Consider the following 17088-nt stretch of genomic DNA (forward strand, 5'->3'; position numbering starts at 1 on the left):
CTGCGTTCTTCATCCGATCATCTGATGCGTTGACTACAGTTTGCTTTAGTTTAGAGAGTTAATTTCTCTCTAGTTTAGTGAGTTTAGTTGTGTGGAAATACACGACACTCCCGATGTGCAGGTTGGATGCCTTGTATGGTTTGCCCCACCATCGGTGGCGAAGGAAATGTTTCAACAAACCACATGACGTTCAACCCAGATTCGGCTCAAACAAAAGGGGTTAAATTCATCTCGCTCCTATGCCACTAAAACGCCCTACCAACAGCCGTTAAGAAACGTGAATCCCTAGACTCCTTCAAAACCACTCTCAAAGGTCACCTGCAATTCAAAACTGGCCCCTGTAAAAGAGTAAAGTCCCGCCCCCCCCCTTTTTTGAGGGGTGTTACTCCTATACACAGGTTTAATGTTTGTTCAAAGTTTGTTTTAGTAAACGCATTGACAATGAAGAAAATGTACGTCACATTGTCTCTTTATTGTTAATGGAGTTTAATGTTTGTGTTGGCACAGTTTGTTTTACATCACCATTACATCACCCAATAAACATGAGTTAGACTTTAATATTAGCGCCCCTCACGAAGTGAGGGGCGTCATTCATCATGCCGTCATTCATCATGGCGTCCGTCACGTTGCCGCCACCTCCCATCGTGATGATGTCACTGGCGTTGGTCATTGGGTTGTCGTTGGGCAGAGTCCTGTTGGCGAGCGGGAAACAGAATCCTGTAGACACGGTTTGATAAGACATTATTTCTTTTATGATTTGTACTTTATTCATTTCTTTTGTATAATGACAAGACATTCTGAGCAGTGTTGTTTCCGTCGACTAAAACTAAGACGGAAAACTGAATGGAAACTAAGTGACTAAGACTAAGACTAAATATATTGACAATTCCGCCAACAAATAAAAACTAGACTAAAATGCTAGGAAGGGGACTAGTGGACAAGAGATCCAGTATAAGTCATTTTACACTAGATTGCATGCTGGATAGCAGATCTACAAGCTCACAACGCATCGCAGTGCGACGCATCGTGAGCTTAGACCGGCTATTTTCAGGTGTGAAAACACTCTTTACGACGGCAACAAGGCCCGCCAAAATACATTTTAGTCGACTAAATCAACTGTAGATTTACCACAAAAGGAATACGGCCCCATACCATAACCATCTGGTGAGACTGAGGGATATGAGTTACTAACATTAACTCATGGGGAAAAGTTACACCCCATGAGTTAATGTTAGTACCCAATTAGCCATTGGGCCAGTGGGGCCATGGCCCAGGGGCCCTTGGCTCTCAGGGGCCCTTCGGGGAAATTAGACCGTGAGGTACTAGGTTTGACACCCTGAAAATGGCTCCTGGGGCCCTTCATTGGCCGTTGATTTTTTTAAATTTAGGTTAAAAAGATGATGAAAATGTCACGCACACGCGCGCTATGGGGGCCCTGCAAATATTACCGGCCCAGGGGCCCTCCCTGGTTACACAGAAATACTATTTGAGTTCCTCAAATTAATAACATTGCTTAGTGTATTCCAAATTGCCTCGACACTCCTCACCCCAAACTATCAGAACAGAATGTTCAACATTTCAGAGTTGAACATTGTTTCTTCTTCCTATTAATCAGAGAAAACAGAGACCTACAATTTAATAAAATGCACATTGGAAACAAAGCCAAATGCTCTTACCATGGGCCAATAACAACACCATGAAGACAAGGTCGCAGGAACTTCCCATCGCTACCTCTGTAGAAGTTACTAGTGTTGAGGAAGGAGTGAGTGGCTTGTCCTCAGCAGAGGTTGTAAGGCTTGCTGCTGGTCCCACAGCTGTTGACGATCAGCCCTAATGAGTGGAAGAGTCTGTCTGTCTGTCTGTCTGTCTGTCTGTCAATCAATTAATTAATTAATTAATTAATTAAAATAAATAGAACAGTTTTGAGTGACACATTGGATGGGCGGATGTAATGAGGAAACAGATGTTGTGTTTCTTCGAATCGCCGCCAGATGGCGCCAAAGCCTACCATATACTCCCCTGTAGTGCAGTTGACCAGTGTGGCTTGGCTGTCCTTTATTGCGGTCTTGTTTCCATTTGAATGTTGTTGTTATAACAACAAAATTCAAATCATCATAACAGGTAAAAATCACACCCGTGTGAAGTGAGGGGCGCAAATATATTAAAGCCTAACTCATGTTGTGTAAGAGCCATATGATCTAGGTTTTGTTTTGTAATTGATGATGTCACCACAGGGCATGGCCCAAGGTTGCCTGCAGGTATTGAATGTGTCCCCAATCAAGCAGCAGGTGTTGCTGATTGGCAGAGGCACACAGTTTTCAACTGTGCTCTTGGAGCTGTGGTCTGAGTATTAGTAGTATTGTGTAGCGTTTGACCGTTTATTTATTGTATTTATTGTGCTGAAGTATAGGACAACGGCGTAAATAAATATATTGTATTAACTCAACGGACAACGTTTTGACTTCAGTTCATTTGATCACACGTCTGAACAACCTCCTTGCCATCAGTATAGAGCGTCGCAGTCCCACCCCCTACCCTGGACCAGGAAATGATTCTCCGTTCATTTTCCTCATAGACATTTCAGAAAGTATATTTTTAAAGACGTTTACGCCGCGGACAAAGCCAACTCGAGTCGTGACAAATCATGACAACAAACACAATTTTTGGGGCCGAACAAATAATTAGAAAGAAGAAAAGAACGGCAGGTTACAACACTTTTTTTGTTGTTTTTCTTCTTTGTAATTATTTGTTTGGTCCAAAATATTGTTTGTGTTGTCATGAGTTGTCACGACTCGAGTTGGCTTTGTCCGCGGCGTAACCGTCTTTAAATAAATACTTTAAGAAATGTCTATGGGAAAAATGCATTGGGATTCATTTCCTGGTCCATGGTAGGGGGCGGGACTGCGACGCTCTATACCAGTGCCTTTTAGTACAGGACTGGGCACTACATGTTGCTATGATTAGGTGATGTAATGGTGATGTAAAACAAACGGTGCCAACACAAACATCAAATTCTCTTTATTGTTAATGGCATTTCATGTTTGTGTTTAGGGACAAGATGAATTTTCCCTTCATTGTCAATGGTGTTTTTAAAACAAACATTGAACTAAAAACAAACATTAAACCTGTATATAGGAGGGGCTAGCACCCCTCAAAAAAATGTAGGCCTACAGGTTGGGGAACAAAAGTAGGGGTTTTTAAGGAGTCACTAGACTAAGGGGGAGGGGGTAATCATGTCCTCTCCCATTGGCCTGCTGAAAGGTGGTTTTAAAGGACGCCAGGGATTTGCATTTTTTTGAGGGAGGGAGTCAGGGCATTCCACACTTAGGTGGCAGTGCTGTAGAACAGTGGTTGGAAACAACTTTTTCACGTCAAGGACCCCCAACTTGACCCTAATTAGCCCACGGACCCCCATTTGAAGAGGTAATGCCAGGGACCCCCCGTGAGAGAAGATTTTTACGGCTCTATCAAGGACCCCCTGTTTGACATGCATTAGTCTACGGACGCCCATTTAACCTCTTAAACCCCAGGGGGGTCCAGGGGGGGAAATCCGCAACATCGGAGTTGGAAACGGAGACCGATTGGGTCTCCATTGACCCGCTGAGCGCTGTTCGAGGTGGACAGCCGCTGCCCCCCCGCCCGCGGGGGCAATGGGGCTCAAGAGGTTTGTAATTTCTATCTCTGGGACCCCAATTTATATTGTAAAATGTATGTTAAATGTAACTCTGAGAGTGTACAAATGGAACATTACAGACCCATAAGGGTCCATTTGGTTCCAAACTATCATTTAGCTGGGGACCCCCTGGAACTCCCTCAAGGACCCCTGGGGGGTCCCCGGACCCTACTTTGGGAACCACTGCTGTAGAAGGAGAATTTCCCCATGTTTGTTTTGAAAGTGGACGGTACCAAATCGCTGTTCGCGATCGCTTCCTCTTGTATTGTGGCTGTGGGAGTCGCTCACTTTTTTTAGGTAGTTTGTCTAGGTATGAGGGCATAGAGGACATAGAGCAGTGGAACCAAATTGACCCGTTATAGGGTCCATTTGGTTCCATTTGTACACTCTCAGTTACATGAACATTGATTTTACAATATAAAGTGGGGGTCCCAGAGATAGAAATGCCATTATGCCGTAGACTAATATGCATGTCAAACTGGGGGGGTCCTTGAAATTAAACGGGTTGAGAATCACTGCTAGAGCCATCAAAATCTTCTCTTATATGGGGGTCCCTGGTGTATCTTTTTCAAATGGGGGTCCGCGGGCTCATCAGTGTCAATTTGGGGGTCCTTGACATGAAAAAGTGGTAACCACTGGCAGAGAGGGCATATTTGGGCATTGGGCAAAGCTGCAATTTACAATTTTAAATGTCTTAACTCTGTTTTCTACCCGGAGCCATCCTAGACTATATCAAAATGGGTTGCAAAAAGAAATGGGTCATCATGGGCCAGTTAAACATAGGGATATGTATTTATCAACGTCAGAATCTTTAAACACAACTGTTAGATCAGACGCACGCACACACGCACACGCACACACACACACACACGCACCCTAGCTCTCACCGGCTTTTACAACCGTCTCCTCCTCCCCAGTCAGTCAGTCAGCTCAAGTGCGACCACAACAGCACAGCACACAGAATCTAAATAGATATAAGATACTAAAGATAGTGAACTAAACATCCACACACACACACACACACACACACACGGACCAGACACTAGACAGACAAACAGACTGAGCACCAGTCAGTCCCGTTACAACCAGACCCAGCGACACGTACCACGCCGACCTAATACGCCCCGGAGGAGGGAACTCGGAGCCCGGGTTGGAAGAGAATGGGACACCGGTGACCACCGGGACGGGTGCTGCTGCTTCTTATCACCGCTGTTTTATACTGGAGCGAGTTGTTATTTCTGCTGCTGGAGGATCCACTACACTGACTGACTGACTGTCAGATACTCGTGTACGTGGTCGTTGTTTATTTTTATTATAAATAATAATACAGAGAGAGAGACTGAAGCTTTGCTCGGAGCCGTTTTTATTAAAGTCCTTCGTTTCCACCCGGAGCTGGCCGTGCGTGCGTGTGCGTGTTTCCACACACACACACACACACACACACACACACACACACACACACACACACACACACACACACAACAATGGGCTGTTGCAGCGGACGGTGCACGCTCATATTCCTGTGCACTCTACAGCTGGTGAGTTCGCTATTGTTTTGTATCCATTTCAACGCAGTCTGTACGTTTTCGTTTTGAAATCAACCGTGTAGCCTACAGTATATGTATTGTTTCGATACTTATAGAAAGTATAATTTCTTTGCCACTTGTCCTGCTTAAAGACAAGTATATATCACTGTTTTCCCCTTCCTCGCAGCAATGTGTTTTAAACATGATAATGCACATGTTTGTAGGCGCCGGGTAGACACTGTTGTGTTGCTGGCTGCTGCTCCACGTGCAGCTATGCATGCTGGGTGTTGTAGGCCTAGGGCTAGTCTCTCTTGTCTATCTCTGATCTGGAGACGCTATTAGAGATTGATTGATTGATTGATTGATTGATTGATTGACGTTGAAGTATAACAGTTTGCAGAATTACAGTAACATTTCAAGCACAACTCGATACAAAAACTCTTCAACTGTGGACGACGCCATTTCAATTCATAAGCACATATTTAGAGACGTACAAATATACACTTTACATACAGTGAGTTGCCTATCTTGACTCGTCATTTCGTCAGAGGTGGTATGAGCTGTGCGTGCGAGAGAGAGCTTTGTGGCCAGTCAGTTTTGCGTGTGACTGTGTGTGACACTGTTAGTTGGTATGATCAAGGACCCCACAGTACTTTTGCTGGGGACCCCTGGGAACCGCCCTGAGGACCTCTGGGGGGGGGTCCCCGGACCACACTTTGAGAACCGCTGTGCTACCCGATTAATTGGTCTTAACGCGCTTTTGGGAAGAGAGCCGCCCCCCTCACCCAGTGAGCAGATAATGCAACGTACTGTACTGTACTGTACTGTACTGTACTGTACTGTACTGTACTGTACTGTACTGTACTGTACTGTACTGTTCGCGATCGCTTCCTCTTGTATTGTGGCTGTGGGAGTCGCTCACTTTTTTTAGGTAGTTTGTATAGGTATGAGGGCATAGAGGACATAGAGCAGTGGAACCAAATGGACCCGTTATAGGGTCCATTTGGTTCCATTTGTACACTCAGAACTTATTAAGGTTGATACTCTGAGGTCTGAGGGCCAGCTAAATCTCAGGGTCACACAGAAGACCCCTCTTAGAGAACAGAGGTGACCGAGCCTTCTCTGTTGTAGCCCCCTACATTATGGAATGTGCTCCCCTTCCCACGGTTGCGTGAAGCGGTGCCGAAATCATGACTTCAGCATCACTCCCTCTTCACCGCTGATGGAGCAGAGATTTCCAGCAGCACTCACTCCCCTCTTGAGCTTTTTATTTGTGGAGAGAGAGAGAGAGAGAGAGAGAGAGAGAGAGAGAGATTTGGTGTAGTAGATCAGTGTAGATGTAGAACCTATTCAGGCTGCTCTCCCGTAGCCCCCCCCCCCCCCCACGCCCCAGCCGACTTTTCGCCTCCGGAACAAAAACAGCTAATTGTGTCTGTCCGTCCATCCGAGCCTGAGCCCCCCTCGGAGGAATCGAACCCCCCACACAGTCAGTCTCTCCAACCACGGTGCATGGTGGTGGTTTGGGCGCGGGAACCTTTACCTCCGTGCCACCCGAACGACCCCCCCTCCCCCACGCCGCAATATTTAATATCCTGTACAGATCTGGGTCTGTCTGGGTAGCCAATCCACACAGTCAGTATACCCCCCGCAGGCCTGCTCGCTCGGGAAGCTAGTGATCCACAAAACGCTAGAGAGAGAGAGAGAGAGAGAGAGAGAGAGAGACCAGTCGTCGGAGACAGATTGCTTTGAGCCGCTGATCAGTGGAGTGTGAGAGAGAGAGAGAGAGAGAGAGACTCCGTGACATTTCAACTGATGGCATCTGCACTGTGGTGGCAGTCAGTTGTTGGTGTGGTGACTCTCTCTCTCTCTCTCTCTCTCTCTCAGACTGCGGTCACCCAGCCAGCCTGGCTTCGCGCTGCCTGCCTCTCCCCCCCCCCCCCCCAGCTGACAGGGTGTGACAGTGTTATTTATGGTGGATATTATTAAAAACTTTGAAGCTGGGCTCTCACTTTTCAAAACGCTACAGCTCCCTGTCCTGTCCTGCCCTGTCCTGTCAACACGCTACTGGGAGGAAACAATACAGTACTCGTGTGCTCTTCTCCACAGAAAGGATACGTTCTGATGCAGTCGCTCTGGATTAAGAGCGTCTGCTAAATGCCTAAATTGTAAATTGTAAATTGATGCATAAAGGGCCTTTCGAACGGGAAGCGAGGAGCGCAGGTCTGCTACAGGTCTGGTCAAGAGGGGGAGGAGGAGGGAGAGGAGGAGGAGGAAGATGATGGGAGGAGGAGGAGGAGGGAGATGATGGGAGGGAGAGGAGGGGGAGGAGGGAGAGGATGGAGAGAACATGATGGGGGGGAGGAGGAGGAGGAGGAGGAGGAGGGAGAGGAGGAGGAGGGAGATGATGGGAGGGAGAGGAGGGGGAGGAGGGAGAGGATGGAGAGAACATGATGGGAGGAGGAGGAGGAGGGGGTCGTCATCTCTGCTGGAATATGATTCATATCGCCTCTGTCGGGGTGGAAAGAAACCCTCATATAACCAAAACTGTTACAGGATCAACGTTCAGGATTAAAAAAAAAAAAAAGCAAATGTAGCAGATCTACAAATGTAGCAGATCTACAAGCTCCAAGCGCGTCGCTTCGCGCTGCGTTTGGAGCTTGTAGATCTGCTACATTTGATGGATCTTCCTTCCTTTGATGCTTTTGTGTGACGCTGAGTAGTGTGATCAAGTATAGGACGTTAATTTACGAAGAAAAAACCCCCGCAAAGAGTTACATTATGGAATATTGGAGGTTTTTCTGCCCCGACGACCATATGAAAATAAGAAAGAAGGCGTGAAGTTCATCAGAAGGTGACCAGGCTGCTGTTATGAGGCGAGTTTAGGGTCTGCCTCAGAGTCAGAACCTCTCATGACCCTGATCTTTAAGGCCAGGATTCTGAGGACACGGCCGTCCTCTTCTGAGCCTTTTAGATTCACTGCCGATGGAAGACAAATCCAATCCTGATTCCCTCTCCACTCTCATATGTCAAAGTCAAAGTCGTACGATTGTCACACACATTATACCACAGTGAAATTTGTTGTCCGCATTTGACCCATCTCTTGGAGCGGTGAGCCGCAGCGTGCGCCACGCTCGGGAATCATTTGATTAGTTGATTTGACCCGCCCCAATCCAACCCATTGATGCTGAGTGCCAAGCAGGGAGGCATTGGGTCCCATTTTTACAGTCTTTGGTGTGACCCGGCCGGGGATCGAACCTCGACCTCCCAGTTTCAGGGCGGACACTCTAACCACAAGGCCACTGAGCATAGTATAGCTGGTTCTATGAGGATGATCTCCGTCATTTAGCTGGGGACCACCTGGAACACCCCCCAAGGGCTAACTTGTGTGTGTGTGTGTGTGTGTGTGTGAGTGTGAGTGTGAGTGTGAGTGTGAGTGTGAGTGTGAGTGTGAGTGTGAGTGTGAGTGTGAGTGTGAGTGTGTGTGTGTGTGTGTGTGTGACGGGCCTACCAGAGCCATAGAGTAAGACAGGGTTACGACAACTCCGTTCACTTCATGGGGCTTCAGTCCAATGGCGGCTCTTCTACATTCTATTGGCGAAGAGTGACAAAGGCCTGAACCGGAAGTTTACGGAATGCATTGGAGTCTATGGACTTTACAGTGACATGAACCATGTGACCGGGCTCTGGTCTGACCCCTCAATGTGGTAACTGTCTTACTCTATGGCTCTGGTCAGAATTTTTGTCCGAATTTTATTGAGAGGATATAGACCCTTGATCTCGTTTTAGAGGAGGTCCTATACAGTACATACAACATTACAGCAGTGCAAGTACACATAGGTGCAACATAACATACAAATACACAGGACATACACATACAGCAGGGGTGGGCAACTGGCGGCCCGGGGGCCACATGCGGCCCCCACCTTCACTTAATGTGGCCCTCAGGTTAATGTCATATAATTGGTTTCAGCTGTTTACAATTCCACAACATGCAAACATGACCCGCTTTAATTACTTCAGTCTAAATTAGTAGCTCATTGCTCAACACAAGTATAATTAAAAGGCATTTGAAATTACATAAAAATGTTAATTTTCAGGATTCCAATTAAAAAATAGTAAAAAATAATTCAACATTTCAATTCGAATATAGCAAAAATAGCCGATCTACAAGCTCAAAACGCGTCGCAGCGCGACGCGTTTTGAGCTTGTAGATCGGCTATTTTTGCGACGACAGTAATATGTGGCCCTAGGGAGTGAGTGTGGAAATATAGTGGCCCTCTCCATCGTCAAAGTTGCCCACCCCTGACATACAGGTACAGTTAGCTTGCTCCCTTTCTCCCCCACCCTTGACCCCCGGCTCGTCTGTATATGAGAATAATGGGGAAAACGGCACTATAACCTGTGTCAAAGTTAGAGGTAAACATGTGAGGAAGCAGTATTAGAAGCATGAACAGGTTGTTTGGAGATGTGAATACATAGGGAAGTCCTGAAGCGGCCTAGAGAGGTAGTTGATCTGAGTGAAAGCGGAAGTTTGTTCCAGTCAGGTGGAGCTTTGTAGTGGAATGGCCTGCGGCCGGATTCCGAAAATATTCTGTTGGGAACCATGAGATAGGGATGTGTCTAAGTGGGTATGGGGATGTGAATGGTTTCAGAGACTGTTTCAGGTATGAAGGGCAGTTGAAGTGGACGCATTTAAAAAGGAATAGGTACCAGTGGTGTTGCCTTCTAGCCTCAGGCAGCAGCCAATCAAGTGAGCTAGATGCAGTTGACAGTGCATGGTGTGTTCTGTATGGACATCAAAGAACACATCTGCACAGGGAGTTGCATAGTATGTTAAGTGGCTTGAGGTGAGTATCAGTGGTGTTTGGATATACAATGTCGGCATAGTCTACAATGGGGAGTAATACTTGATAAATTATTATTTTCCTCACTTCAAAGGAGAAACCGTTGACCCCTCAATGTGGTAACTCTGTCTTACTCTATGGCTCTGGTCTGCCCCCTCAATGTGGTAACTCTGTATCTCAATGGCTCTGGTCTGACCCCTCAGTGTGGTAACTCTGTATCTCTATGGCTCTGGTCTGACCCCTCAATGTGGTAACTCTGTATCTCTATGGCTCTGGTCTGCCCCCTCAATGTGGTAACTCTGTATCTCTATGGCTCTGGTCTGCCCCCTCAATGTGGTAACTCTGTATCGCTATGGCTCTGGTCTGACCCCTCAGTGTGGTAACTCTGTATCTCTATGGCTCTGGTCTGACCCCTCAATGTGGTAACTCTGTATCTCTATGGCTCTGGTCTGACCCCTCAATGTGGTAACTCTGTATCTCTATGGCTCTGGTCTGACCCCTAAGTGTGGTAACTCTGTATCTCTATGGCTCTGGTCTGACCCCTCAATGTGGTAACTCTGTATCTCTATGGCTCTGGTCTGCCCCCTCAATGTGGTAACTCTGTATCGCTATGGCTCTGGTCTGACCCCTCAGTGTGGTAACTCTGTATCTCTATGGCTCTGGTCTGACCCCTCAATGTGGTAACTCTGTATCTCTATGGCTCTGGTCTGACCCCTCAATGTGGTAACTCTGTATCTCTATGGCTCTGGTCTGACCCCTAAGTGTGGTAACTCTGTATCTCTATGGCTCTGGTCTGCCCCCTCAATGTGGTAACTCTGTATCTCTATGGCTCTGGTCTGACCCCTCAATGTGGTAACTCTGTATCTCTATGGCTCTGGTCTGACCCCTCAATGTGGTAACTCTGTATCTCTATGGCTCTGGTCTGACCCCTCAATGTGGTAACTCTGTATCTCTATGGCTCTGGTCTGACCCCTAAGTGTGGTAACTCTGTATCTCTATGGCTCTGGTCTGACCCCTCAATGTGGTAACTCTGTATCTCTATGGCTCTGGTCTGACCCCTCAATGTGGTAACTCTGTATCTCTATGGCTCTGGTCTGACCCCTCAATGTGGTAACTCTGTATCTCTATGGCTCTGGGGCCTACAGGCTTGGTTTCCTTTCCTTGACCCCCATTTTCACATTTGGGTTGGCGGCAGAATAAATATCATTCTTTTTTTTACTTATAATTTTTATCCCACAATTTTATAACCCATTTTTCACCCCTGTGTCAATTATCTAATGTGATCCTGGGCTCTACACACCCTCCACCAACCTGGGGAGAGCAACGGACTTGAACTCATGCTTCCTTCATGCATGAGGAGTCCAAGTTGCTCCTTTCCACCTGACAGGGGGAGTTTCCCTGGTTGGACGTAGCGCGTGAAAGCGCCCCGGCTGGCCAGGGGGAGGCAGTTTAGAGACCAGGATTACTGCATGTTTTTTGTGAGGGTACCTATACCCTAGGGGACACAGGGAGAACATGTGAGGGTACCTAGCCTATAGGGGACACGGGGAGAACATGTGAGGGTACTTAGCCTATAGGGGACACGGGGAGAACATGTGAGGGTACCTAGCCTATAGGGGACACGGGGAGAACATGTGAGGGTACCTACCCTAGGGGACACAGGGAGAACATGTGAGGGTACCTAGCCTATAGGGGACACGGGGAGAACATGTGAGGGTACCTACCCTAGGGGACACGGGGAGAACATGTGAGGGTACTTAGCCTATAGGGGACACGGGGAGAACATGTGAGGGTACCTACCCTAGGGGACACGGGGAGAACATGTGAGGGTACCTACCCTAGGGGACACGGGGAGAACATGTGAGGGTACCTACCCTAGGGGACACAGGGAAATCATGTGAGGGTACCTACCCTATAGGGGACACGGGGATAACATGTGAGGGTACCTACTCCAGGGGACACGGGGAGAACATGTGAGGGTACCTACCCTAGGGGACACGGGGAGAACATGTGAGGGTACCTACCCTAGGGGACACGGGGAGAACATGTGAGGGTACCTATCCTAGGGGACACGGGGAGAACATGTGAGGGTACCTACCCTAGGGGACACGGGGAGAACATGTGAGGGTACCTACCCTAGGGGACACGGGGATAACATGTGAGGGTACCTACCCTAGGGGACACGGGGAGAACATGTGAGGGTACCTAGCCTATAGGGGACACGGGGAGAACATGTGAGGGTACCTACCCTAGGTGACACGGGGAGAACATGTGAGGGTACCTACCCTAGGGGACACGGGGAGAACATGTGAGGGTACCTATCCTATAGGGGACACGGGGAGAACATGTGAGGGTACCTACCCTAGGGGACACGGGGAGAACATGTGAGGGTACCTACCCTAGGGGACACGGGGAGAACATGTGAGGGTACCTACCCTAGGGGACACGGGGAGAACATGTGAGGGTACCTACCCTAGGTGACACGGGGAGAACATGCAAACTCCACACAGAAAGACCCTGTGGGTTCTTGACATGAAATAGTTTGAGCACTGCTGTCTGATACCGTTTTTTGAGAAATCTCAGGATGTAGAAGACATTTAGTATAATCTGGTGTCGGGTCTTAATGGGTTAAAGGTCCATTTGGTTACAGTTGCACCCTCACAGAGTTCAGTGAGCAGGATTTGGTCGTCCTTACGTCGCAGGGGTCACAGAAACCCCCTGGTCTCACTCAGAATTTTCAATCCGGACACGCACGCGCACAGACACACGCACGCACACGCACGCACACGCACACGCACACAGACACATGCACACACACATGCACGCGCACAGACAGACAAATGGACACACGTGCGCATGCACACACAGTGCACACTTGTTTCCCCTGCCTAGCTTTCGGGGCTTTTTTTCTTTTTTTACGTCTCGGATTGAGAGAAGGAGACATTAGTTAAGATATTTATGAAGCTGTCAGTGTCTCTCTGCCTAAAGAGAGAGAGACGCACGCACGCACGCACGCACGCACGCACGCACGCACGCACGCACGCACGCACGCACGCACGCACGCACGCACGCACGCACATACGCAATACACACACACACACACACACACACACAACGTCTCTCTGCCTAAAGAGTCCCCGAGGACTCAATCTGGTGTAACGGCATTATGTGTCCCCAGGCGACCGTTTCTGGGTGACCTTAAACTTCCTGTTCCACAGCTAGAGAAAAGCGTACACACACACACACACACACACACACACACACACACACACACACACACACACACACACACACATTCTCTCACACTTTTACGATGAGCTTGACCTGTGAAGAGGAGTGACCGTTTGGTGACCCTTCAATGGGTCTTCTTCTGTGTGTGTGTGTGTGTGCGTGTGTGTGTGCTGTTAATTGATGACCAGGGTCTTTGGTTTTCTGAAGCCAGTTCATTTTCAGCGATGGATACCACAAGAAACTGAACTCATCCATATTGTACGACGACATTGTCACACACGCCGACAATATCCTCTCCTCCTCGACGCGCTGTGGTGGGCTCGTTGTACGACTGGCTATTTCCAACCGTCGCACAAACCCAGTAAAAATAAACACTGCTCCTGTTCCTGGTACCATTACGGGGCAAAAACTACCATGAACAAAACAGCACACTACACACTGCCCCCTCACATGTAAAAATAGCCCTGTGTGTGCGTGCGTGGGTGGGTGCGTGCGTGCGTTAATTAGGCAGAAGGAGTGCTTTGATCAGACCTCTGGCCCGTTTCAGAATTGAATTGCGGTCGGCTGCAGTGAGCTCGCCATACCGGATGGGCCTGTGAGTGGAGCGCGTCTCTCTCTGGGACGCGGAGAGAGGAGCGGGAGGGAGGGCTGCCGAAAATGAGACCCGTGTGGATTGGTGAAGCCCCCTTGTCTGCCTCTGTATATACATTTCTTTGGCTTTTTCTGCCTTTATTGATAGGTTGAAAGTAGACTGACAGGAAATGGGGAGAGAGTTGGGGGAGACACACAGCAAAGTTTGTCGGGATCGGGACTCGAACCCGCGACACACTGTCATGCTGGATTACCAGCCAAGGTGCCTGGACCGCTAAGTCATCCCAGGTGGCCCTGATCATTTTATGATCCAGACTCGTATAGCGGGGCGGAGGAGGCGTCAGTAATAAGGGCCATTCTCGGCCCCACCTCTCTCCCTGTGTTTTAGGATCCAAGATGGCCGCAGCACCAGGAGGGGGTGTGGCCTTACTGGGCTGCATTCACAAATTCAAGACACCTGTCTTGCGTTTGTCTTGTGTCTGTGTTTAATGGCCACTCCAATGCATTTCCAATGGAACCCAATATGGTTTGACCAAACATTTTGTTTGATGGGGGGGGGGCAGAACACATCCATCAAAGCTGTGTTCAGACACAAGTCGGGTGTCAGACACAAGGCAAGTGTCTTGAATGCAGCCCAGTAAGGTCATAATTATGTCAACGCCGCCCGCTCACCTCTGCCCCACCCCCTCCTGGTGCTGCGGCCATCTTGGATCCTAAAACACAGGGAGAGAGGCGGGGCCGATAAAGGCCCTTAAGCCCATGTCAACAGAAATGTGTCCCGGGCGTAACTCGGAAAGAGTCCGACCGAAACCGTCTCAAACGTGGCGAGTGTGTCTCTGAGGCGTGCAGTGACGACTGGCCATTCAGACGGTTCAACGGTTTCTCAGGAACCAATCAAATATCTGTTCAGCCTGCAGGTCTGAGCAAGAAACACACATTCTCAGGGTGTTCGGGAGGTTTTAAATGGAACAACTTGTATCGTTCCCGACATGACATGGTAAATAAATAAAATGGTAAATGGTGCATTTATATAGCGCCTTTATCCAAGGCGCTTTACATAGATTGTGCATTACATTCACCCATTCACACACACATTCATACACCGATTGAGGCGGAAGCCATGCAAGGTACCAACCAGCACATCGGGAGCAATTTGGGGTTCAGTGTCTTGCCCAAGGACACTTCGACATGTAGACAGGAGGTGCCGGGATTCGAACCGCCGACCCATGGATCATTGGACGACCTGCTCTACCTCTTGAGCCACAGTCGCCCCATGGCATGACATGGCCTCCAAGTAGGCCGGCGTGCCTCCGTCCTTGTACTGTGTCATTCACGCATTCTCTTGTAAATGCAGATCAGCCCTCATATCAGAGTGATTGACAGGAGAGATTATCAGAGAGGCAGAGTTTGTACCATTTTGGTTCAAACATGGACAGAAGAATGGATAGAGTCTCTCAGTGAAGGTGCAGCCTGTGAAAGAGTAGAGATTTACTCTGGTCTCCACATCATAAAAGGAGACCAGACCCTCCTCATAGTCCACAAACACTCCCACTTTCTGGAGCTCCTCTCTTACAGGGAGGAGGACGGGAGGGCTAGCAGCAGCCCAGTACGCATTTCCATTCCTCAACCATATAGTCCAGTAACCATTGTTGGGATTCAGTGTGATTTGTCCCTTCCTGTTGATGGACTCTCTGACCACCCCTATTATCCAGTCAGTCTTCCCTCCAACCTGAACCTCATAGTAAAACCTTCCTGAGGAGAAGCTTTGCTTTCCTAAGACATTGACACATGGAGAGAATCTCACTTTGTTTTTGGGCAGATTCTTCCATACGTTTCCATGACTCACTTGTTTTCCATCCTCAGACAGGATGAGGTATGGGTGTGCCGTATCAGGGTCCAGAGTTACATTCAAAGAGTATTGCTGAATACTCTTCATCTCAGAATCACACAGTTTCTCCATCTCTTCTCTGGGTTTGGTTCGTCTCTCTCAAGCTACTGCTCCTCACACTGTGTGGAATCAGCCTTTTAAGCCCTCGAGATGCATGGAATCTGACCTCATCAGATATGACGTCAGGTTCATCCACATATGGAGTTCCACACAGCTCTGCTACATTTATAATAACTATTACAATAATAATAATACATTAATAATTTACATTTGGGGGATGTCTTTCACAATAATAAATAAAACATGTTCTAGACATTCTAATGATCACAAAAAAAAACATATATTACAGTTATTTTAGTTACTTTTATCAGGGTTAAAGGTCAAAGGTCATAGGTTAAAAATTGTCCAGAGATTTTGAATTTGTGTGAATTTCAGCCTCTGTGGGGGGTATTTATATGCAAATATCATCACCAATGGCATTGCAATGGACATCAATGATGACGTTTAGGTGAAAAAATAACCGAAAATAAATAAATAATGAATTAATTCAAATATGTTGTATTATTGCAACGTTGGGACTTACAGGGTTAATGTCCTGCATTCACAATGTTCAGAAAGAACAGACGTTTTAGCATCGACTATGTGTTACAGTATAAGTACCAAAAGGTTATAGTACTACTTATTAGTACTATAGCATACAGACCATTTCACAATCGTTATTATTGGATCGTAATTAATAACGCATTAATGTGTTTATATCACAGTAATGTTGGAGCTGCTGAAGGTGATTTTAATGACGTTAATTGTCTGTTGGGTAGGACGGACGGACACACACACACACACACACACACACACACACACACACACACACAGGCCAGGGATGAGGGCTTGTACAGTACAGCACAAGTACAGTACAGCACCACTCACTTAAGATGGGTCTGATTTTTAAGGGGCACCATCCCCTCCTATATACAGGTGTAAGTTTTGTTTTTAGTTCAATGTTGATTGACAATTGCCATTGACAATGGAGGGAAAATGTACGTCATATTGTCTCTTTATTGTTAATGGTGTTTAATGTTTTGTTGGCACCGTTTCTTTCATCACCATTACATCACCTAATCAACATGAGTTAGACTTTAATATATTAGCGCCCCTCACTTCACACGGGTGTGATTTTTTATATTTTAGGTGACGGACAGTAATTTGACAGTAGTCAGCAGTAGGTTGCACGCTCTGCTCGCGCACAAGTAGGCCATTTATGGCCTGATTTGTCACCATCCGAGTTGGCTTTGTTCGAGGCTTACAGGTACTTTCTGAAACGTCTATGGGAGAAAA

General features: G+C 47.5%; 1 protein-coding gene across 1 annotated transcript in view; it reads left to right on the top strand.

Moving 5' to 3' along the window:
- Positions 1-4645: 4645 nt before the first annotated feature.
- The window catches only part of LOC306917213 (sodium/potassium-transporting ATPase subunit beta-1-interacting protein 3-like), a 226559-nt gene continuing 214116 nt past the window's right edge, over positions 4646-17088 (top strand). Inside the window, 1 exon segment of the mRNA XM_079495345.1 lies at positions 4646-5211. Within this exon segment, the coding sequence (XP_079351471.1) occupies positions 5158-5211 (54 nt within the window). The 5' untranslated portion in view covers positions 4646-5157.

Source organism: Electrona antarctica (genome assembly GCF_951216825.1).
Source record: "Electrona antarctica genome assembly, chromosome: 2".
NCBI classification, from domain to species: Eukaryota; Metazoa; Chordata; class Actinopteri; order Myctophiformes; family Myctophidae; genus Electrona; species Electrona antarctica.